The following is a 25,078-nucleotide window of genomic DNA, read 5'->3' on the forward strand; positions in this document are numbered from 1 at the left end:
GTTGAGGATATTAACTTGTTGTTGGCTGCACAGGAGCTGGAGGCTATCCATCAAAACCATGCAGTCTTTGTTGCAAGTCCCGAGTCTGCTGCAGCAGACGATTGTGGGGCTGGAGAAGAAGGTTGATGAGCTCCTGTCAGCAGTGCAACAGTGGTTGAAGCGGCGCGGTGCTGGATTCTCCAGCCAGAAAGATGTGGCAGTACAGGTAGGGGAAACCTGTACCATATATGGAAAAGCGGTGCAGTATGAAATGGCACCGATAGTGGTCAGTTCCGGTCGTCAAGTAGCCGCTAGCCTGACAATGGATGCAGCTGTGATGGCCAATTGCATAGTGGGGGTGGAACTGGTGGAGGTGCGTGCGAGGAGCCGGCTTGTAAGTGTCGGCTGCCAGAGCGCACCGCCCCAAGTGCTGATGGCAATCTCGCTGAAGTCCATGGGGGCACAGACAGCATGGGGTCTCTTTTTATCCCAAAGGAGACCCAGACTGTCGTTGTGCCCCAGAACAGAAGGAAGACTCGGTGAAGGAAGACTGGATCTTCCAACAAAGTGCAGCGTGAGCCAGTGTGCTCTCCTGCATTTAAGGGCCGCTCTCTGCAAGGGTGGAGAGAAGTCCCGAAGCTGGCTGGGGACAAGGAGGAGATAGAGTTACATGTCCTGTTTCCAAGTCTGAAGGGCACGGGGACTTGGAGGGAAGCGCCGGTGCTTTAACTGCCAAAATAGAGGTCACGGGTGGAGATGCTGTGTCTCCCTGCCCTTTTCTGAGTTTTCCTTTTCAGGGCGGACCCGTGAACAAAGTCATGCTGGTGCCACGTCCTGCCAGATGGCAGCCCTCGCAGGACGGATCGCTTCGCCCTACGAGCTTCAGCGGAGGGAGAGGCAGTGTGGCGGACAGCTGGGGCTCTTTCCCAGCCGAGACACCTGGAGGATGAAAGGACCGGGAGAGAGATAATACCACCCTTGGGACACGAGAGGGCAGACCCCCGGCTTGCATCAGGGCCACGGGATTGAAGCTTGGAAGCTCAACCCTGTTGGGGACCGTGGCCACCACCTGGGGGCGCCTGGACAATCCCGGAGCCCTGCACTGCAGCACTTCTGCCACACCAGGAAGTGCTGCCGGAATAGAATCTGGGAGAACATGGAGCTGCTTCCGGGTGCCCATGCAGCACTTCCGCCACACTAGGAAGTGTTGCAGGAATATCATCAGGGAGCACCTGGAGTGCATCTGGGTGAACATAAAAGGGGCCGCCTCACTCCATTCGGGGAGCCAGAGAAGGGGGGTAGAGGACAGAGCTTACGAAGGGAGGAGTAAAAGCGGCAGAAGAGAGAAAAGGAGAAAGAATAGAGAGAAAAGAAGAAAAAGGACTGAGCTATTTCTGGTGATTTGTGCACTGTGTGCTGTGCAGAAAAGAAAATAAAAACCTGAGCTTTTGTAAGTGTGCCTCTGGTGTCTGTCTGTGTCAAGCTGGGTAGCTGGCACACCCCCGTAGAGTTCTCACAACATATAGTTTGAAGTGGGCCAGTACACTGTACCAGCAGTTTTCTGTTTATGCTTTCAAATCAAAGTCCAGGGAGTCTACCAGAACATGGGGACACCAAGTCTGACGTCCAAGGGAACCCTAGTTCTCTTCAAAACTGCATGTATTTTACCACCATGCCATCCCCGTAACCCCCGGTTCTTTGACATTTATGTACATAATAGTGCTTGACAATTAACTCCGACTTGAATTTGACTGTATTTTATACCACACTGTGAGAGGTAACAAAGAAACCTATAGAATAAGGAGTACTGTACATACCCAGCATCAAACAACTTTAGGATGTTATTTAACAACTAAATGTGCTAGGTAAAATAAATGCAGATTAACAATTAAATACATTTTCTGGGGGCTCACTTAATTAAGTAAGCATAGCTTTAAAAATAAACACAAAGAAATAACCACTAAATAATGTACACCTGTAAGATGTATCCTATAGCTGAAAGAGTAACTTGTATCTGGTGACACACCTACCTTGAGGTTTTTACAGCTCTTCATGAGGTACTTCACATCATAAATGACAGGAAAAAATAAACGGAGGATCTCAAAAAAGTCCAATTCTTCCTCTGGCAAATTGGAATTGGACAGGATTTTGACTAGGTACCCAAAGTCATAACCACTAAAAGGAAAGTAATATTTTAATAGTTAAAAGAACAGCAGTTTGATTAATAACTCCATTCTTGAAATTGAGGAAATACAATGCTGCATTTTTGAAATGTACACTTGAAATAAAATCTCTGCAATTATGTATGAAGTATTTACTCAAAGGCCAACATTGAAGGTAAGTACTAGAATTTTGGTTGCACCTTTGGCATCAAAAATATTACAAACAGCAAAAGAAAGGTTTAAAATCTGTGCACAGTATTTCTATACGGCAATTTCTGTGTTTAAATTTTTTTATAGTCTTGGAAGAATTTAAAATCCTAATCCTCATTTAGACTTCTCATTTGATTTCACACAGGAAACTTTAAAGTTGGGACAAACCAGACCTGCATATTGTTACAAAAAGAGCTTTAAAGAAAATTTTAAAATGGAAATATACTGAATTATCTTGGAATAGCACTAGGGTGTTGTACTGTGTTAGCCATTATGGATGTTGTGAGAAGTTAAGCAAAATGACACCATGCAGGCATCTGAAGAAGGGGCCGGAGTTGCCTCGAAAGCTTGAAAATTGTAATCTTTCTAGTTAGCCAAAAAAAGGTGTCATTTTGCTTAACTTCTCACTACTTGGAAGAGCACAAATTCAACAACACATATATAATGCTTGAATTTGTATTTTTATTATTGATTTTACGCAGTATGTTTCAGGTACTGGAAAGAAAATTTAAAAGAATAAATTTAAAACGTGCATACGTTAAAATTTGGCGATTCATGAGGACATCACACTTTATAAACTTTATTTTGAAATACCCCAAGATTACAAAGCTTCATTTTGTTTTTTGCTACACTGGGAGAATCTCCCATCTCTGCCACAAATTAAATTTGATATTTATGCATCCCAATGCTAGTTTAATTAAATAATAGTTGGGTAACTACTTGATGAAAATACCAGTATTTTAAAACTGTTGTTAATGTTAGCACTTATATACACACTGTCCCAAAAAACATATACACACTTTCCTACAATATCCTAGAAAATCTGTTTGGCAAGCGGCTCATGAGATAGGGATTTCAAAATCGAGCATCCATTTTATTTTGAAGTACACCCATTGGAAAAGTTTTATTCTAACATTCATCCACATCTTTAATGAAGATGTTCCTGACTGGAGAATTTAACTTTGTGAGAATATACATTTTTTTGGGATACAGGTACAGTATTGTTCACTTGAATAATGCAGGTACTTCAATAAAAGCCACTGAATGGGCTTTCTGTTTTTGCCATGGTATCAAAAAGGAATCGGGTATCATAAAATTTCACAAGTACAGGTATTATGTACAAGAATTCTGGTATTGTGACAGCCTTAGTTCCAACCATTTTCACAATTAGGAGGGAATCATTTTACCTTGAACTGATCTCATTTAATTAGCTGGACTTTTTTTCTCTTCTCTTATTGTGAATTCAGAAAAGCAACACAGTGTAACTTTTACATTTGTAAGACATTTAGCACGTTGAATCTACTAATGTGTAATATTTATTGGGCAGCAAACAATTCTACCCTTGTAAAGAAAATCTATCTTGTCCTTGATACAGTATATACTAAGGATCCCCTTAAGTGACACAGGGAAAAAAATTAATTTAGATGGGTTAAAAAAAAAAAAAAAAGGGAGAAATATTTGCAAAATAATAAGTGTTTTAATTTAGTGCCCAGATCCAGGGGGAAGACATATTTCTGATATTTTATTAACCAAGCCTATGAAGCCCACCTATTTTAAGAATGTTAGAATATTCACATTATGTGCTCATTATGGATGAAATGAGCACTTTAAAAATGGTTGTACTTTACTGTTGAATAAAGACAAATAAGTCATTGTGTTGTGTAAAGACTCTATTCTTGTTCCGGACCAGTTACAAATGCAGTAACTTCACTAATACAAGCTATTGTTTCTTGCACAATGATTTTAATACAGATGTTTGCATCTTCTGCTATGGATACAATGTTAAAATATGGGGAATAACTTTCTGTAATCCATTACACACATAATGCTGTTAAGTAGCTAAAAAAATTCAATGAAACACAATGCAGTCAAACACAAATATGGTTTTAACAAATATTTATTATATGCAGAAAAAATAAAAATATAAATACTCCTTTAAACTGTCACAAAAGGAAAAAATGAATCTGGATTTGAGCTCATTTGCTTTTACCATCAGTTTATATTCATTTAAAATTTGATAGTAATTTCCCACACTGATGTTTTTTTTAATTGATTTTTAATTGTTGTCTGATGTATATGGAAATGTGTCAAAAATGTAATGATTTTTTTCATTGGAGCAGTTAACCAATTTGTGTTTTGTTGACAACTGTTGCTAGGCCAAGATTTGTCAATGAAACACAAATTGGTTCACTGCCATGTATGGAACTCCTACCGCAACTCTGCGGTGGCTAGATACTGCTTGGTGATTTCATATCCTGCAAGTACATTCTTATCAGTTTTTCTAGTGTATCTTAAAAACAGGACCTTTCTTCCAAAAAATAAGTACTGGAAACTGACAACAACAATGAATGTCATGAGGAGTTTAATAGGGCAAATTGGAGTAATAGATGGACAAATTTCAGCAGATTTGTTTGTAGAAAGTAGCTCACATTACATTTCTAGGTAAGTGTAGCTACCCTGTTTTTAGTTGCTGGGAAAACAAATTCTGTTTGTAACTTTCCAACTTTTTTCTCCTCTATGAAATGATTAACTATGGAAGAAAGAAAGTCTAATACCCATCAAGCTGGGAATTCCATGTAATTCTGAGTAGTTTCTAGGTATACTAGAAAGTAACCCAAAAAACAGACTTTTGTCATTGTCACCAGTACTTAAGTCATTACCTTCTGATGCTTGTAACATGTCTTTTAAGTAAACTCAAGGTCAATATGTGTCAATTATGACAGGACAATGCTTTTGTCATGTTCACTTTCAAACAAAAAATCTGTATAGGGTTCAAGTGACAGAGACAGTGGCAGTTCTTCTAGGGGCAAAGCAAAGTAGTTGTTTGGCAGGTGTGTTACATGAATATCTAAATCACATTATACTAAAGCCGGTATGTAAACCAAGCTTGTATTCAAAATTATACCCTGCATCTTATTCTTTTGCTATCTAGAAGCTTGCTGTTTTTTAAGTCTTCAATCCAAAATTTTGATGTGAGATGATGCATACCACCATCGTTTATATCCATGGTGACATTAAATTTAACAGCTTCACCAGCCATCTTTAACCTTTAAGCAACATGGTGACCACCAATAATAAGTACAATTACGAACATCTTAGAACAGTTACCTTTCCAAAGGTAGCTGTTTCCAAAAGCTATACATAGAAAATGTTAATATTTCCAAACAAAATCTTAGGTAATGTCAACAGGAAAAACAGGACGGAAAACTTGGAAATATCAAGATGCAAAACTACTGTGATCTTAATGAAGGGTTTCTGAAAAACTCTTTTTTTGTCTAACCTAATCTTGCCCATTTTAATATTTGAGACCCATTCATTATTGACTACCTTGGATAATCTTAGCTAATCGTCATAGTGAATTGTGAATTTCCCCTTGGGATTAATAAAGTATCTATCCATCTATCTATCTATCTATCTATCTAGTGGGGTTGGAAGGCGTATTGGTCAACCTGGGAGAATCATTGCCTATCTACAGAGTGGGGTTTTCAACTTGGAGAATCACTGCCAATCATTAGATATGTGGGGGGTACCTCCTTGGACAATTGTGGACAATCAAAGTGTTTAGGGGGGTTTCCCCTGGCAGAACCAAGAACGATCATCGCATTAATCAAGGACTATAGGAGCAATGTTATCCCACCGCAACCCAATTCACACAACCATCCATGACACACCACCATTAAACACAACAGTAACTTGCCCCCATAGTTTCAGAAACCCAGTCCTAATGGCTTTAAAGTCAAATATTGGCTGGTTCATATTTTATACAAAGTTTAAATGAACTTATTTCAGCAAAACAAAAGCAATTTAGCACTGTGCAAGGAGGGAAATAGCTACTGAAAGAAGGAAAATTCTAAAATTAACAAAGGTAAAAAACATTGGCACCTCTGCACTTTTTAATAAATCAGATATTGCTCTAAAAACATTTTAAGCTAAGAACACCAGGTTTCTACCATACTATTTCACTATTAACACTGCAGAACTAGACACAATAGAACACGACTTAATATGTGGTAGCACACACTTTGGCGAGAATAACTGCAATTGAGTGCTACTTTCTAAATCTTTCTACTGGCAAGCTGAATCACCCTTCTTTAGCAAGATGCTCCAGTTATCCATACTGCAGTTTTCAGATCTCTCCATAAGTGATCAAAGGAATTTAGATCTGGACTATTTTCTGGCAACTTTTTCTGTCCAACATTTTATCTTTAATCATTCCTGGGTATTTTCTAAAAATTGTTTCAAATTACTATCCTGCCAGAACACTCATAATCCATATTCATGTAGACCCAGCATTCTGACACTGGTTTCAATATTTCAGTCCAAGATGCCTTACTAATCATCTTGTTTCATGAGGCCATGCACAGACACCCACGTCCAAGTCACCAAAGCAGCATGAAAACATTAGCCCACCTTCTACAAAATTGACAAGAGAGATGGTGTTCTTTTCTTTGAAGTCTTCATTTTTTTCTGTTAACAAAACCACGTTTATTCTTTACCATAAAGATCTCATTTGGTCTCATCTGTCCAAAGGACATTTTCCCAGTAGGATATGGAATTCCTCTGGTGCGTTTTGGCAAACACTAGTTTGGCTTATGTTTCACGGTGAGCAGTTAGGTTTTTTCCAGGGTCTCCTACCATGTAGCCCCCTCCCACAGCATTGGCAGCAGATAATGCAAGTTAAAACTCTTGTGCCTGACGATCAGTCTGAGTCTATCTGGTGACTGAGGCTCTTTCATTTCAAGATTTTTGCAGGTGGACACATAGCCTGTCTTATATTACAATCACCAGCAACTTATCAGAGGTGAGTTTACTTACGAATTAAAGGAGAATTACCTGCTTTAAATCTAAATATGTATTACAAGTTCTAAAATCTTCCAGCACTTTTGTCTACTTCATTTTAGAATTTCTGTGTGGTATAAGATTAGATTTAGTATTTTTTTTTTCAAATTTTTTGCGTTGTTCCACTGCTAACAAAAGAACCATGGTACATATGCAACTGTCAAAGCATTTACAATTTTCAATAATTAAAAACTGGAGCATTATTTTTGCACTTTATTTATATTTTTTTTTTTTTAAAGAAACAATATTTTTTGTCATGAAACGTGTGATTTTGGTATAAAATGTGGTGAGAAATGCACCCCAAGGCATATGAACTGAAAATTGCAGGGTTTATGTAGTATTTACTCCTAATCTGGCACCTACATATGTCACAACCTTCAACAATATGTGGTTTTATTATGCCACATAGTCTTTTAAAAAAAATAAGAGAAATGTCTGTTGGATTATGAGGTTGTTTTAAGAACATTTGTCAAGTTAATGTCAATCACTTGAAATTTGTGTCTGGAATCGTATTTTATCCATAAACCAAAACTCAAATGCATCATAGACACAGTTATTAATACTGTACTTCATGCTCTTTATGTTACTAAATTAAAATGAAAATGAGGGACTCCTTTTTGTGAAATAGAATGACATTAACTGCTCTACACATTATATTTCCATTCATATTTATCAGTTGCATAAGTACACTTTTCTCTTAATTCTGAGGAAGCACTTAGATCAATGTACACCTGCAGTGTTCATGGTGGTCCTTACTCCTGAACACTAAGAGGGTGTAATTATAAAATTACAAAAATGCTAATAAATATGACCAATTTACAATTTATAGTATCAGTAAATACCAACATGGGCAAAAGTATTAAATATCATTCCACTATTAAAAAAAAAAATAAAAATAACAATTCTCTTTGAAATAAGTTGAAACTGACAAAAGTAATTGGCATTCACCACTCTTTATTCCATGTTACATAGAGTAGACACTTTAATTTTAATTTTGGACTTAGCATATTATTAAAAAAAATAAAACAAATGAAAATAGCAAAGACAAAATTAATGAAACCCCTTAGACATTAAAAGATGCAAATGAACTGTAATATCTCAAGAAGACTAATTACTCTGATTAGAAATACATGTTCCTTCAAGTTTAAGTCTGAAGGTTTTAAATGTAGTGTACCACACATAAAAGTGTCTACTTGGGCAAAATAAAAATTTTCAAATGCATACATCTACAACAATAGTAGCATTATATCTTAATGAAATTATGACTTGATTACTAATACCCTTTTAAGGTTAACCTGCATGCACCCATTTTTTGTGGTTGTTCTTTTTTTCAACTGAGCAACACATGGCTGGAACAGACAGCTCTGGAGTCAAGACCACAACAATAATATTACATTTTAGTTTAACATTAACTATTACATTCAACAATTTAAATTGACAACCAAAATAAATTTCACACAGTGAAATAAATAAATAAAAAAGGAGATTTCTTTACAACATTTTTAATTAAAATAATGAAATCTCTTCAACACTCACTGATGTAGAAACTACAACTGAAAAGTGACACCTGCTGCACAAAAACATAAAGCATACACAGCAATACCAAGAGCAAAATGAAAAAAAGCCCACTTGGGGAAAAAAAGAAAGACAAAGTACAGCCTTCAGCTCTCTTAACCTGTATTATTACAGTATGTGTGTCACGGCAGGGTATGGACACATCAAGTAATCCCTTCCCAAATTCCTTTCTCAAACCCCTAATCATGCATGTTTTTTTCTGTTTAAAAGTTTAAAATAGCTGGCAGACCTACTGAGAACCAATCAGCTCCAAGTTTTTTCCCCTGCTTACTGCATCCATTGGCTGTAGGCCTTAAGTATAGAATGGATCCACCAGCTGACAGAACAGCAATATGTTCAACGAAATTTCACAAGCAATAACAAATCAATGTATAAATACATACATATGCTACATGAACATACCTTTGTGATGATTATTACATTAGCAAGGATGTCATTAATATGGTCATTTTTTTACACTTAGATAATTTGTCAGGATGTAAAACTAATGTGAAAATGGTGCTGAACACTGTTTTGCTATGCACTAAATACAGAAAAAAGTTTTGGAATACTTAAGCATTGGAAATAACATACCACAATGTACTGCAATTCCACAACACACAGATTTTATATACTGCTTGCAAATTCACATACACACACACACATGCCCCTCTTAGATTATATGCACTCCCGAAGTACAGTAAATGAGGGGAATTCTGTAGATTGGGAGGATTTCAGTGTAGACTTTATAAAAAAATATGATAGTTATGCATTTAGCTTACCTGATTTATCTTACCAGGTGCATGCACTATTTATTCACTAGCATTCTCTTTCAGTACTTATAAAATATATATATAAAATAAATACTTCTATTTTATAAATTCTATCAGTGCCACATGAATTGGACAATGCCAAGGTTATCTGGGATAAGTTAATTTGAACAAATGATTTAATGCTACTTTAATATTTGTTTATCAAAAAATAATAATAACTGATTTGTGACATTTGTCGTTTGTTTATGCTGGAATCAGTATGTGTAGGAAACATCAGCTGGATAAAAACACTAACTAAAGAGCAAATTAAATCAGTGGTTAAATGTTAAAAAAATTCTTATGCTTGAATTTTCCACATTTTTCTCTCCTCCTTTACATTTGTCCCAACTTTAACTTATCATGTGAATTCGAACTTGTTAACTGAAGTAAGAAGTAACTTGTTACTTAAGAATTTATGACAAACAGACTTTATTCTGTTATTTTCAAGATTGCTTACATAAGTAATAAGACTGTTATGGTTTATGCCTACGTAAACAGAGGTGGACCGACCTTACCTACAGTAAATTACTGCACATTTAAATAAGTGATCGGATTGTTTTTACTATGTTAATTACATTTTATTTGTTATACTAATAAATAATTTAACTTCAAAAACCTAATTTGATGACCAAAATTTAGTGCTTACTGATTTGTTTTCAGTAATAAAGTGTGCAGTTTTAGCAGACCTGTTAACTACGTGTATCTATGATTATATAATTTGCATTAATGCATTACAAGTTGGACTGTTAAGGAGAGTTTTATCTTGTGCTTCAGTGCATCATGAACTGAGCCATAAGCAGGTTTGGTCCATATGAAAGTTTTGAAAGACTACATTTTTGGAACAAACATATAAAACAACCTATTCAGTCACTGCAGTAGACTAGCCACAGGTACAAAAAAACCCACTTTATTTGAAACTTGGCTATATTTCCACATGCTACAACTGTAACTGACACTGCCTATGTGGATGTTTATGTGCCTACTCATTTTCTCCCACATTTCTAAGACATACAACTTATATTATCAGATCACTTAAAATTGGCCATAGGGGATTAATTGTGGATATGTGTGAAATGGCACCCTATAGTAGATGGGGTCCAGCCTTGCAGCTAGTGCACTAGATAATCCAGTCCTTAAAAGACTTATGTAAACAGCATCACTTTCAGATGAATGTGACATGCGCCACTTGAAAATAAACCCCTATCACAAACCTAAGACTTCGATTCTCTACACAGATTTATACAATTCAAGAAGCATACCATGGTTTACATTCCCTCTTTTTTAACTGTAATACATATAAGAAACTCAGTCAAGGCCACTTGTGAAGGCTGAACACAGTAAAACTAATTAGTGACTTTCCCCGTTAGATTTTTCTGTTCTGCCAGAGGCAAGGAAGCATAATTTCACTGCTCACCTCTCTTTTATTCAAATTGATGCACATTCAGAATGTAATTGCTTCACAAATTAAAAACATAAATTCTGTAATGATCAGTGAGAGCTCCCGTAGCTTTATTTAGCAGAAACCTTAATCTAAGGCATCTTACAAAAAAAAAAAAAAAAAACTAAAAAACACTGTATAATAAAATGTATATAAGTGATTATGAGTAAAGCACAAAGGTTACACAGCTTAGTCTGATTAATACTAATCTAATAAAAGTGCAGGTGGTGGATGCTAGATTTAATGAGGCCTGAATTTAAACATTTTAAGGCACAGGACACTAGTTTTTCACTGAGTGGAAGCAAACCATCAATGAATAACATGCCTTTAAAAATTGTCTTTTTTTTTTTTTAAGCAATTTCCAGTTGTTACAGAATTGTAATAGAATTAGAATCAAAGTTTTAGCTACACCTCATTGTGTCCCTACAATCTAATGTCCAGACTCTCATTTAGGAGTTCTGTAATTAATCAGCATGTAGATACCCACACACACTCTGCTAAATACAATTTGCAAAATCATTTAATGCTACTGCATTTTCAGCAAAAGAGGAACCATACCCTCCTATTATAGTCCTCGGATTACACCACAGTCTTTACATTGCTACTGATCTGGCTTTTACATGACTGGTATCCCAAGAAGCAGAACATTAATATATTAGAAAAGTTTTCAATTTTCATATTTTACCTGTTTAAAAAAAGAAAAAAATATTGTACTCTTCATATTGTGTAAGGTGGGCTTGTAATATGAAAGCTATCCAAAAAGGAAACCATACTATATAATTTAGCAAAAAAAGGAATGAATAAATTATTTTGTAACTGAATATATGTGCATGAATGCACATATTACAATATTGAACACTTGGCAATATTTGGCATGTTTATTTAGTATTCATCCTGAAATATTTTAAACAACATGAATAATATAAATTATGGGAATTTAGGAAATTTGTTATTACTATGTATAGGGTAAATGGTAAAGAAAACAAAATTATATTCATCTAATTATTACTATTATAACATAAAACAGCTTACCTATGAAAAGACAGCCATCTGACACCATCACAGAGTACTACACCAGAGGTCATTAAAAGCTCTGCAAAGTAAAGTGTTTCAATTCCCTCTTCTTCATGTTTTTTAAACTGTATACCAGATGTTGTTAGAAGCTCTATAGAGTCTTGTGCATACATGTCCTCTCTATAGCAAAAATATTTTAAAAATCTAATTAATAACAAATACCCAAAATGATTAAACAAATCAATCTTTGTTGTCCCCCCCCAAATATCAAGTCTGACCAGGAAGAACTTAAATATTAAAGCATATTGTAAATTATTGTACTACCTAGTTGGTCCCTGCTTAAGTTAATGACATCCTAAAAAATAATTTTGCGAAAGTGAATGCAAACATTGCCTAATTGGGTTTAAAAATACAACATATTGCATTAAGGCAAAAGAAATATTAGATCACAGCGTGCAGTAGAAAAAAAGGATGTAATGTCAGATGGGTGCACAGTGCTTACAGCTTCAAAAGAAAGATAAGAAAATGAAAAAAATAACTACACTTACATGCTTCTGTTTATAAAAGTAACTTGCCTGCTTAAATACTACCTCTATATGCACTTGTATTATCCCCTTATTGAAACAAATAGCATAGTTAAGCCGAAAATACTTCCTTCTATGCAATATTTTCTACATCTAAAGTATCATTCATGAGTCTTACATATAACTTATCAATGCTCTAAATATATCAACAACTTTTACCTTCAGAAACAGTTATGCACTTTAGGAAAAGTCCATTTTAATTTTCCCATTAAACAAACTTTATACAATCAATACTCGACATATTTAAAAAATAAGATTTTTAAAAAGTGAAAGAATTCTAAATTTACTATTTTTTCATGCACCATTTTATTGAAATTGGAAGAGTACAAAAAGAACATTTTCTGATTTTGTATACTGTGATGCATATTTGACTGACCAATATTGGATTATTCGTGTCAGTAGCAGCATTCTCTAAAACAAGTTAGCGTGTCAGTAGCAGCATTCTCTAAAACAAGTTAATGTATGTACATCTTGGTGGCCAAGACAATCTATTACATATTACATTGTTATGGCTACAAACTCATTGTACAACTCTTACAAAATCATTACATTTGCAATTGTTACAACTGTAGAAATCAGACATTCAGTAGCTTTTATGTTATTTTGATCCTTTGACTGCTTTGGTATATTCACACAAAAACATCTGATAAAATTTCAAAAATCTGCACAAGATTTCAGTTATATCTTTCATATCTAATACATACTGGTTACAAATATTTTCAAATATGGTTGAAATATTTTTGCTTTGCTTTCAATATTTAAAAAATATTTCTCTTTAACAACATGAAGTTCAGGGAAAATAAAACATACCGTTAAAAACAGAACAAATTAAAATAAAATGTTAAATGATGTTTTCTATAAGACAAACAGAAAAGTACAAAATGTAGGCTTTTCATTTAAATGACTTATCATTTAGGAATGACCACCATTTATCTCAAGCAAATTTGACACATTTACCTCTATAAAAATATTATATAAAGAAAATCTTGTCTGTAACAGATTTAAAAAAGAAAATGCTTACGTGAGGTTAAATTTAAAATTGAATTGCCATGTTGAAGTGCCAGGTGGATACTCGCCCTGCTCATTCATGAAAGTGAGTCCCAGTTGAATTATCTTTAACAAATCTACATTACATCTCAGTAATTGGTATTGGTAGTCAGCATTGCTTCTGAATTCTCCAATTGGCCTTGCTACTACCCCTGGAAACTCTGTGTCCTTTCAAAAAAAAAACAAAAAAAAACAAATTACAATAATAATTACAATTCCAGGGCGAAATAAAACCACAAGAACAGTTTTGTTTTTGCGTGTGTGCCTCTGCACCATTAGTGATTACAATGTACTTTTTGGTATGCTATCAAGATGATCAATAGATAGAAGGTTGGTTTTGGCAATACTGATTGAACTACCTGATTGTATGATCAGTAAGCAAATTAAAATTCTGTATTTTATGTATCAAAATGCACCTATATCTATTATCAAATGTATCTTTGATATCAACAAAACCCTTAAGAAAATTACAATACCACTCAAATTTACCAACACTGACTAATTATTTAAATTTTTTCAGAAGATATATTATGCACTACAGACAATTTGTTTACTCTCACTCTAATGCATTGAGAGCCATTGGATTATAAAACAAATGTTCCGCCATATTGTAAGAGCAGAAGCAGCAGCAGTAACAATTCAGTATTTGCAACAAATCTTGTTTCTGTTTGAAATGGCACATAGCTCTCTAGAGTAAGAAACTTAGCCGTCTTCATTAATTTCAAATTGTGGTGTGTGTCTTGCTCTACTGAAGTCCACATGTCCCTTTTTTTTAATGATGTATAAGGGCTAGGCCAGGAGAGAACAAAAAGAAACGCCATCTAAAACCAGCCACCTCAGATCATGGCTATATTGTGAATTTCCCCCTGGGATTAATAAAGTATCTATCTATCTATCTATCTATCTATCTATCTATGATGTTGTATTTTGGACTGCACTTTATAAAGCAAATATCAAGAAAGCAGGGTTTTTGTTGCATAACAGCAGATGAATCCTCTTATAGAGAATTTCTGGAACATTTTCAATTTCAAAACTATTACTGACAAATTGTACTTAAAATTATTCACAGGTATAGAGCAATTTGTGCAATGAAACACTGGCATCCCATTAACTGCACAACCTTGTTTATTGTTTGGACAGATCTCAATTCTGTACCCTTTGCATTCAAACCTTTAGGTTTTAGATTTCACTCTTATAATAGCCATTACAGTAATCCCTCGCTATATCACGCTTCGCCTTTCGCGGCTTCACTCTATCGCGGATTTTAGATGCAAGCATATTTAAATATATATCTCTGATTTTTTGCTGGTTCGCGGATTTCTGCGGACAATGGGTCTTTTAATTTCTGGTACATGCTTCCTCAGTTGGTTTGCCCAGTTGATTTCATAGAAGGGACGCTATTGGCAGATGGCTGAGAAGCTACCCAACTTACTTTTTTCTCTCTCTCTCTTGCTCTGACATTCTCTGATCCTGACGTAGGGGGATTGAGCAAGGGGGCTGTTCGCACACCTAGACGATACGGAGGCTCGTCTAAAAATGCTGAAAGATTATCTTCACGTTGCTCCCTTCTGTGCAGCTGCTTCGTGAAGCGACATGCTGCATGGTGGTTCGCATACTTAAAAGCTCGAAGGGCACGTATTGATTTTTGATTGTTTGTTTTTATCTGTCTCTCTCTATCTCTCTCTGCTCCTGACGGAGGGGGTGAGAGCTGCCGCCTTCAACAGCTTTGTGCCGCGGTGCTTCGCATAATTAAAAGCCAAACAGCCCTATTGATTTGTTTGCTTTTCTCTCTCTTTCTGACATTCTGTGCTCCTAATGCGCACTCCTTTGAAGAGGAAGATATGTTTGTATTCTTTTAATTGTGAGACGGAACTGTCATCTCTGTCTTGTCATGGAGAACTGTTTAAACTTTTGAAAAAGAGACAAATGTTTGTTTGCAGTGTTTGAATAAAGCTCCTGTCTCTCTACAACCTCCTGTGTTTCTGTGCAAATCTGTGACCGAAGCATGACAATATAAAAATAACCATAGAAACATATGGTTTCTACTTCGCAGATTTTCACCTTTCGCAGGGGGTTCTGGAACGCAACCCCCGCGATGGAGGAGGGATTACTGTATACTGTAATTTAATGCTTAAACTGACATGAAATTAACCTACTTTTTCAATAAAAAATAAAACAGGAACTGTACCTGTATTGTTTAAAGGTATAGTGAAGAATTAAAGACTATGAAAAGCTGACACCTTTAATCTAAAAATGTTGTTTGTAATTCATGAATGAGGAAAAGACATTCTACTAATTTATTTCACTTTAGAATCATGGAAGAAATGAGTAAACTTTACGCATAACCATCAAATATTGGCTGGCGTTTATTGAATACAATGCATCAGTAAATGATTCTCAGATAAAGAACCAAACTAAATTCTCAAGAAACACAGACAACAGGGCATGTTGCCTGTGAAGAATTTGGCTATTATTAAATGTTATTTTTTACAGGTACAAAAATGCAAAAGGATAGCATGCATAATGTAGTCAAAGAGGCAACTTGTTTAATGCCAGTTAAAAACTAGTAACTTGTCCTTACCAAATACTGCACCACGGTGCTATGCCTTAAAAACAGCTGAACATTTTCATTAAAAACAACTACATAACCATTAGGATGCACATTATTGAAAAGCAGTTGCTTTAAGGGCATCAAGCAAGGCTACAGTTTATTGTATAAAGTCTAAATATTTTAGATCAATCAGGGTTTCCTGAATACTATTCTGGATGACATGCCTTAGTTATATCTTCTAGGATTTCAACAGAAACTTCTATTGCTTCTGTAGCAAACAGGGTAAAGCAGCCTTGCTGCTCTGCTACTGTCTCTACAATATTCTTCACGATTGTGTTCAATAATGTCACTTGAGATCAATAACTGTTTGATATTATACAGGGATTAGTAAATGACTAGTTTACATAAAACTCCAATTTAAAATAAAATATCAAATGAACTACTATGTATGATCTGAACTGACACAATATTGCAGTACAAAGCTATCTTTTGACAATGTGAAATTTCATGCAACTTCTTTTTCGATGCTTAGAGTTGCAAAGAAGGAGTGCTTACATAAAGTAAAACATCTAAAGGTAGCAAAATATTTGGTCAGTGGTATTTTTTTAGCTTAGATGTAAAATGTGTAAATACTTAGTAATGTAACACTGCTGCAAAACACATTAAATAATGACAGATCTTACAAACTGGCACAAGTACCAATGCAACCCACTTTTTCCCCTCAAAATGCAACATTCTGACACCAGTTTACAAAAAACTTCAAAGCAAAAACACTGCTCAACAAGAACTTCTCAACATACCTACCATAGCAATGTAGTTATATTTACGTATAACTTGCCGAATTCTCTTCAGCTCTTCATCCAGGTTGGAAGCCCATACTTCACAGATTCGTTGACTGTGATCTACAGTTGCAGCTGGCATAATGCCAATTTTATGTGGCAAGCATCAAAAATAACTCACTTTCTGAAATGATCAGATTCATAGGTTTGCAGTAATGTACTCCTTTGCAGTTCTGCGTTGTTTGCTACCTATAATTGAATAATAAAAACAAAACTATTAACAAACTGACACAGAAGTCAAGATGCTGGGAATTTGCTTTACACCAATATGCCATCAGACAAACATGAACTTACATTACCTTCATACTGTATTATTTCTAAAACAGCAAGGTAACCATGTACAAAAAATGATAACATTAAAATGTTTAACTAAAATGATAAGTGACATCTGCTTTGCAACATATAAAGTTAACCAATGCATTACTTTTAACATGGGCGCTACTCAATAGCTGGAACAAATAAAGTCCTATTTACCTTGTACGTGTGGTTTACGTAAAAGACGTGGATACTTTCCTTAACAAATCTAACACAGCCAATTGATCTTTTAAAATAGCAGTCTATCCCTTATAACGTCATAAGAAATGAACTATAGCATTTTATCTCAAAATCTGCAAAGCTGCTATATTATGAAAGTGTATCAAATATTCACGTAACCACGCCCCCCATCCTTGGTTAACATGACTGGCAAAAAGTGTGCGATTTTCCAGCTCAAAAAGTTAAGATTTATCCCGTTACCTCCCATGCGTTTTATTCAAACCAAATATAATTTTTTAACTTTAACCTGCATTTGATCACTTGGTCGAACTGTGACATAGGCAAATACCATTTTATAGTCGCTACTATGCAACGTAATTACAACTGGATTGTTGATGTAATTTTCACATTCACAATGGTGCTTAATAATAGAATTTAAAAACCTAAACATCCGTTTACGTGCCACAAATCTGTTAAACCAGTTCGCAGGCAGATGCCAATGCACCCGACAAACTTTTGGTTGCATGCGTCCCACGGCACGATCCCGCTCTGCAAGTCCCATGGATCTGACATATTGCATTATTACGGCGCTGCGCCGACTAAGCTGGAGTTCCGACGTTCGCTGCCTCCAACAGCTTGTGTAGGTCGCAATGTGGGAAATGGAAGTGAACCTTTAGCGAGAACCAACAAGTGAAGACTTCCTCCACAGCTCCCTGTTGCCACGCTTCGGCATAAACCTTTATATCAATGGAAGTTCCCTCTCCCACCCCCCATGTCGTCTCACCGTGCGGAAAGACAAGCTAATTACGCACAGTTGTGGTGTTTGGGAGCAGAACTAGACGAATCGCGCATCCACCCCCCCATGTTTGTTTCACTATAACTTCGTTACCGTTTAAAAACAATATGCAAAAAATAAATAAATAAAAAACCCCGCACGCCACTAAATCACTCATGTATTTACCTTGCTTATAAATGGACGGGGTATATCATGTAAACTGTAACAATTTTTAACGTTTTCTTGTTTTTATTGAATCAATTTTATAAATAACGAAAACACACCACCTTCCACCTCTGAACTTCCATTACGGTGCTCTGATGCCCTGGTGACGTCATGACCCAGAATGTTTTGTGACCTTTCAACTTAAAGAAAAGGGGTCAACAAAAGAAACTTTGTCGGTATTTTTAAAGGCATTTACTGTACTAAAAAACAACAGGAAATAATAATCAATATAAAAAATATTTTCTCTGAGAATAAAACGTAAATTATTTCACACGTCAAACACGTGATTACGTCATTACGCAATCAACACACCGGAGCTTTTTTTTTGTCAGCGAGGGGTGGAGGTTGAACTTTCTAATTAGGCGGAGCTATTTCTTTTTTGCGTGAGAAATTGGAAAAGGAAACTAAATCAAAAACGAATAACGAAAATACATTAGGTCTTTAAAGTATTGGAAGGGATGTGGCGTTTATTTGCCCAGCGACATGACGGAGCATAAAAAGAAGTTGCGCTGAGGCCGTAGCTTGTGTTTGCGAGTTCTACTAAAAAGCCCGAAAAACGCGTATACTGTTTTACGCACACTGTCGCAAAAGTCACCACCTCAGATTAATAGAGAATGAGCTGGATATTTTCCACATCTAAAAGTTCGGGACCTCTTCCACCGCTTACAACTTTACAACAGCAAAGACAGCGGCAGATCGAGTCTCTGAAGGCAGCTCATTCCACGTAAGTAAACTCGCCGGTGACAGTGATATGTGACTGACATTCCCCTGCTCATTGCTTGTCCTGCTGTTGACACTCAGTCTGATTCCTAAAAAAACATGTATTTTTTCTTTGTGACTTTTATTGTCAATTAGTTAATCCTAATTAAAATTGATCACTTTGAAAAAAGCGTGAGTTGTTTCCTGCTTGTCCGCTTCCTTGCTCCTCAGTTTTATATTGATGTTCATTTTAAATCGCCTTTGTCAGTTTCAGATTTATTGTGCTAGTTGAATCGAGTACGTGGAAACTCTCGAGTGTGTTGCATTAGTTTTGGGTACTTAACGTTTTTCTCGTGATTGTTGCCGTACATAACGGAAGCATTCTGAAATTAAAATTTCACTGTGTTCATTCCCGTGACGTACAGCTTTGAAAAAATTGAAAGAGAAAACATATACCAATCAAATAGTAAAAAAAGGAGGGTCTTTATGCTGTTCTGGAATATCTTATGCTTTAAATGTGGGGGTCTAGATATAGGTACATGTAGCATTAACGTAATACTGTAGTATTAGATCTATGAAATGCGACTTTAACCCATTCCGCTATCATGCAGTTTAAAAATTCCAATTGGCACGGCATCCTAACTTTTAAAAAGTCCAGCGTAAGATAGAGTTAGAATTACATAATTAACGAGTAGTTGCGTCGTATACTTAAAATATTAAAATGTAACCTTTTAATTAAAAAAATTTAAATCTAAATACTGACGATTGTTAGACCTTTTTCACCCTCTCAAATAGGTCTAGATCCATAGTAAAAGATCAAAAACAACATAAGTAATCACTGAGTTTGAAATAATCTAAAATTATACCCTATATTCTTGTTTGAAACGTGTCATTTTCTGCCTTCTAGCAATGGTTCTTAGAGGGCTAGAGACACTGGTAAAGAAACAAATATACAAAATATTATATTCGTGATCTGCAATCTCGGAATAGCATGAAGTGACACTCCACATGCCTGTATTACCGATCTACATTTTTTTCAAAGTTATGTGAAAAAAATCACAATCCCGGTGACGGATTAAGCCCTGTGGTTGAATAAAGTAGCATACACAACTTCAGAGTCATCAGATCATTTTTAAGAGACATCTATTGGTTTACTCTTTGTCTTAAGGGTGTAATTTCATGTGCAAAGTATGGTCCAAAAATGGTCAAAAATAAAGTTTGTTTTTTTTTTTTGCATCTAGAACACCAAAAATAGGGATGGACCCAATGTCTTGCATTGCTCATAATGGCATTTAGTTTTGTTTTCATTCTCCCCTGTGATACTGCCTCCAGGGGGTAGAATGTGCTTTCCAAAACAGTCTGTCTTTTTAATTGGCTTGTGGATTCAGTGGCCCTCTCTTAAGATGATGTAACTTGCACACCACACCGCAGTGCAGAAAACTGCACTGGCCAGCACAGAGTTGTAGAATATGTAAAGGATTTCACTGCCCATATTAAAGGACTGCAGTGTCACAAGAAAAAGAGTTTGCTCTGCCCTTTCTTAAATAGTTCCTCTGTGTTACTAGCTCAGTCCTGCCTGTCACTGATGTGGACCCCTAAGTACTTGTGGCAATGCACCACTTCTACATCCACTTCCCAAATAGCAACTGGTGTGAAAGAAATAAAATTGTATTAAAGAAAGAGTTTTGTCCTCAAGTAGGACCTCTTTGAGTCAGGAACCAGACAAGAGGAACCTTGTTCTACACATCTTTAATTTCCTCTCATGAAGAGGGAGCACCCAATTATAGCAGTCCACTAAGGGACAGTGCTCTGAGCAGAAGTTGTCAGCAAATTGTCACTGAACAAAGACATAACCTCATACTTATTGTTAACTGAATTTACATAATGGTGTGGAATTAATCCTGGCATTTACTCCGATTAGTTCATTGGCTCACATCATCTGAATATTTATTCAGTTATGTTAAATTACATGATATGTACTTGGCAGAGAGCATAGCCATCTTGCATACCCAAAAAAGTCTCCTTCTAATAGATTCTTGTAAGTTCAGCTATTACTCTTTTATGAAAACTGTGTATGTGACACTCGGTCTTACTGGGCATATGATATTGGCCAGTTCCTTAAGCCATCAGGCTAGAACGCACTCTCTTTTTACTCAACCCTTTAACCAGTCTCTTCCTGCTATTTCTATCTTGCGACAGCTGAATATCCAGGGAAGCACATTTCTAAATTACAGTCACACAGAAACGACTAGGTGCCTGTGGTGGATGTGTTGCAGACAATTGTGCCGCAAGCCAGTCAGTGCTCTGTTCCATTGCTTGACTGCAGCAATCACAAGTTTGTGTTTTGCCAAGTCCAATAAATGTTGCTTCTCTTTAAGCAAGGGGATAGATGTACTGCTACGGTGGAAAAAGTTTGCAACACGCCTCACCTGGCAAAGCAAGTGGTCAATTGCTGGAATTTTCAGAGTAGCCTGCGATATTAATACGAGCGTGTGAACAGCAGCTGATGTGAAGTAGCTCCATAATAGCTGTGTTATCAGTGATGATGGCCTGTTCTTTTTGTTTTATGTCCCATTCATTCAGTGTCGCAGTCAACTCTAGATCCTCATTTTAAAACACTTCCTTTTCTTGTGAGAACTGTGAGGACACATTTTCGAGACTTTTTAACATGACTGTTACAAGTGAGCAACTGAAGATATGTGTAACTTTTAGAATTATAGAAGGACAAGAGTCTTCCCACTATATGTTTAATTTTGACCAATTCAAGATTATTTTAAATGTCCAATAGGGGAATAACACACAAATAGTTTATTGAGTAACATTTAATATTTAAGAAGCAATATTTGATTATTTTATAGTAATATTATTTGCAAGGTGATATAGAAGTTTTATAAAGTAGATGCCATAGCATTGTATTAAAGCAAGAAATCCCCCCCCCCCCCCATCATAATGTGTGGACTCTGATGTGGCTATACATATGTTAAGTAAATTATGGTGAGTGAAAGAGTGCAGTGCTGTGGGAAAGTTTTTTGTTTTTGTAAAAGAGCAGTGATATATTGTTCTACATCTTTCAAATACTGATATTATCTGTCCATTACTAATCAAGTATTTCTTCTAAAATGTCATTCCATGCTTCTGCATATGTTATGAAGTCACTATGTAGAAACCCTTCAAATAAAGAGTTACTGAAATTTTCTGTATTATATTAATATTATCTATGCATGTTTAAGTAATTTAGAAAAAAAGCCACCACTTCAAATGTCACTACATCAGTCAAGATTAAATCAGTATTGAATCGGGGAACTGTGAATCGGAATTTAATCAAAGTGAGACATCATTGCTGATACCCAGCCCTAGTCCCCTTATTTCTGAGCTTCTCACCCTTTTACAGTGAATGAGCCAAGTAAACCTGTATAAGAACTTCACTTTTGCTGCTTATCTTTGCAGTCTCATTCATTTCTTCATTGCTTAGAGCTTGTGATCTCATTTGAGGCAACTGTGCAGTACAACTTAGCTATTGATATTCCGTCAATATTGTGGTTACCTTTACCTCTATTATATATGCAGCATATACAGATGGAACTGACAAACTCTCTTTCAGCAAGAGTGGTTCACCATTCCAGAGGAAGGATGAAGTGTGCATTGTTCACTTGGGTTTGAAACTATCAAAGGAACCTCTGTTCCAGAACTTGCCATTTGCCTAAGTTGTGATCCATAAGGCCAGACTGGCTTAAGAGTAGGGCCTGTCAGAAATCAAGGCAAAAATACAACTCACATGATAGTTCTAATAAGAAAATCAAACAGAAACTTTTATGGAACACAGATACTGTGAGCCACACTCTGAGCACTTTTGGAGTATTTGGTGTCTTGGCATTTTTTTCAGTGAATTCAGTATGTGAGCAAATACTTGTAATTCATCAAACATTCATCTGAAATCAATGAACATTTTTCGAGGTTAGAAGAAGTTAATTTGTTTAGCTGATAGCTACATTTTCTCAATTCCTCACATGACTCCGGCGACGCCCCGAGCGGCAGCCTTTCCAGCAGTTCCATGTACGACTTTATCTTTCTACTTTTTTATCTATTTCACTGATCACTCCTACCACTTTCTTTTATGTGGACTCGTTCCCTGGACACTTCTTACTATTTTTTAGATAGATACTTTATTAATCCCAAGGCGAAATTCACAATTTTTACTACTTGGATATGGATTTTTACACGCCGAGACTCATCTATTCAGGTAGTCAACTTCAAGCGCTAAGAACAAATGCCCGCGCCGGTGTGGTTCCCTATTTACCTGACGAGGTAAGAAGACGTTATCGTGGCAGCAGAGGCAGAGCTAAGCTAAAGGCGAAGTGGTGATATAAGCCTTTGGTGCCTTCTGTGATCCTGGGAAATGTGAACTCACTTCCAAATAAGATCGATGAACTGGCTGCGCTGGTGAAAAATGACAGGACCTACAGAGAATGCAGTTTGTTGTGTTTTTGTGAAATATGGCTAACAACTACCATCCCAGATGCTAACGTGGAGCTACCCGGGTTTAGCACAGTTAGAGCGGACAGAGACGCAGATACCTGCGGGAAGCAGAAAGGAGGAGGACTCGCTCTCTATGTGAATACAAGATGGTGCAAGTCTGGACATGTAAACGTCAAAATCTCCACTTGCTGCAGGGACATCGAACTGTTGACCGAAAGTTTGCGTCCCTATTACTTGCCCAGAGAGTTTGGACACGTCATTGTTGTTATTGTTTACATCCCTCCTTGGGCGAACATGGAGATAGCGGGTGACATCATACATTCCGCTGTTGCTAAACTGCAAACGCAGCACCCGGAGGCGCTGGTGCTAATTGCTGCAGACTTTAACCATGTGACGCTGGACAAAACTTTACCTGCCTTCTCCCAGTATGTGGATTGTAACACCCAGGGAAATAGGACTATTGACCTACTGTATGCAAAGATGCATATAGCACCACCCCGCTGCCTGTGCTTGGGAAAGCAGATCATAACCTGATTCTGCTTTAGCCTCACTGCAAACCAAGAGTGCAGGAGCTACCTACAACCACATGCTCATTCAGGAAGTGGTCCCCTGAGGCAGAGCAGGCTCAGAGAGACTGCTTTGGAACTACAGACTGGGATATCCTGCAGTGATCATATAGTGAGAATATTGACGAAGTTGTTGACTGCACTACTGACTACATCAACTTCTGTATGGACATTGTAGTTCCAGTAAGAACAGTTACACTGCTATGCTAACAACAAGCCATGGATTACAAGTGACATCAAGGGCCTTTTGAACCAGAAGAAAAGGGCCTTTAAAGGCAGTGATCAGCATGAGCTCAAGCACGTGCAGAAGGAAATCCGAGTCCAGCTCAGGGTGGCAAAGGAGCAGTACAGGAGAAAGCTGGAGCAGAAGTTGCAGAATAACAGCATGAAGGAAGTGTGGGATGGGATGAAGATCATCACTGGCTTGAAGCGAGGAGCCACCATCGAGAGAGACGTGGAGAGAGCAAACCAGATGAACAACTTCTTTAACAGGTTTGACCACCCTAACCCACTCTCATCTCAGAGTACTGCACCCTCCACCCATCCTTCTGCTGATACCAGCATAGGAGAGAGTTTCCCCCCACCCACAATTACAGCAGCCCAGGTAAGCAGAGAGCTGAGGAGACTTCGTGCCAGCAAAGCAGTTGGTCCAGATGGAGTATCGCCACGACTGCTGAAGGCCTGTGCGCTGGAGCTGGGGAGTCCTCTACAGCGCATCTTCAACCTGAGCCTGGAACAGGGGAGAGTCCTGAGGCTTTGGAAAACATCTTGCTTCACCCCAGTCCCAAAGGTATCATGTCCTAGTGAGCTGAATGACTTCCGGCCTGTCGCTCT

General features: G+C 36.8%; 2 protein-coding genes across 8 annotated transcripts in view; one reads left to right on the forward strand and one right to left on the reverse strand.

Moving 5' to 3' along the window:
* The window catches only part of cnot7 (CCR4-NOT transcription complex, subunit 7), a 54,071-nt gene extending 35,455 nt beyond the window's left edge, over positions 1-18,616 (reverse strand). For 2 of the 7 annotated variants that reach the window (XM_051928652.1, XM_028802047.2), the window contains exons 1-5: positions 18,465-18,606; positions 16,995-17,218; positions 13,614-13,807; positions 12,027-12,188; positions 2,010-2,154 (exon numbers count right to left, since the gene is read on the reverse strand). In XM_051928652.1, the coding sequence (XP_051784612.1) occupies positions 2,010-2,154; positions 12,027-12,188; positions 13,614-13,807; positions 16,995-17,111 (618 nt within the window). In that variant the 5' untranslated portion in view covers positions 17,112-17,218; positions 18,465-18,606. The other 5 variants (XM_028802048.2, XM_028802050.2, XM_028802049.2 and 2 more) reach the window with 5 other exon arrangements.
* A 204-nt stretch (positions 18,617-18,820) lies between these two features.
* vps37a (VPS37A subunit of ESCRT-I) overlaps positions 18,821-25,078 on the forward strand; it is a 57,353-nt gene continuing 51,095 nt past the window's right edge. The window contains exon 1 of the mRNA XM_028802052.2: positions 18,821-19,227. Coding sequence (XP_028657885.1) covers positions 19,118-19,227 — 110 coding nt within the window. The 5' untranslated portion in view covers positions 18,821-19,117. The remainder of the gene's footprint in view (positions 19,228-25,078) is intronic.

The sequence above is a fragment of the Erpetoichthys calabaricus genome, chromosome 5 (assembly GCF_900747795.2).
Source record: "Erpetoichthys calabaricus chromosome 5, fErpCal1.3, whole genome shotgun sequence".
Classification (NCBI taxonomy): domain Eukaryota; kingdom Metazoa; phylum Chordata; class Cladistia; order Polypteriformes; family Polypteridae; genus Erpetoichthys; species Erpetoichthys calabaricus.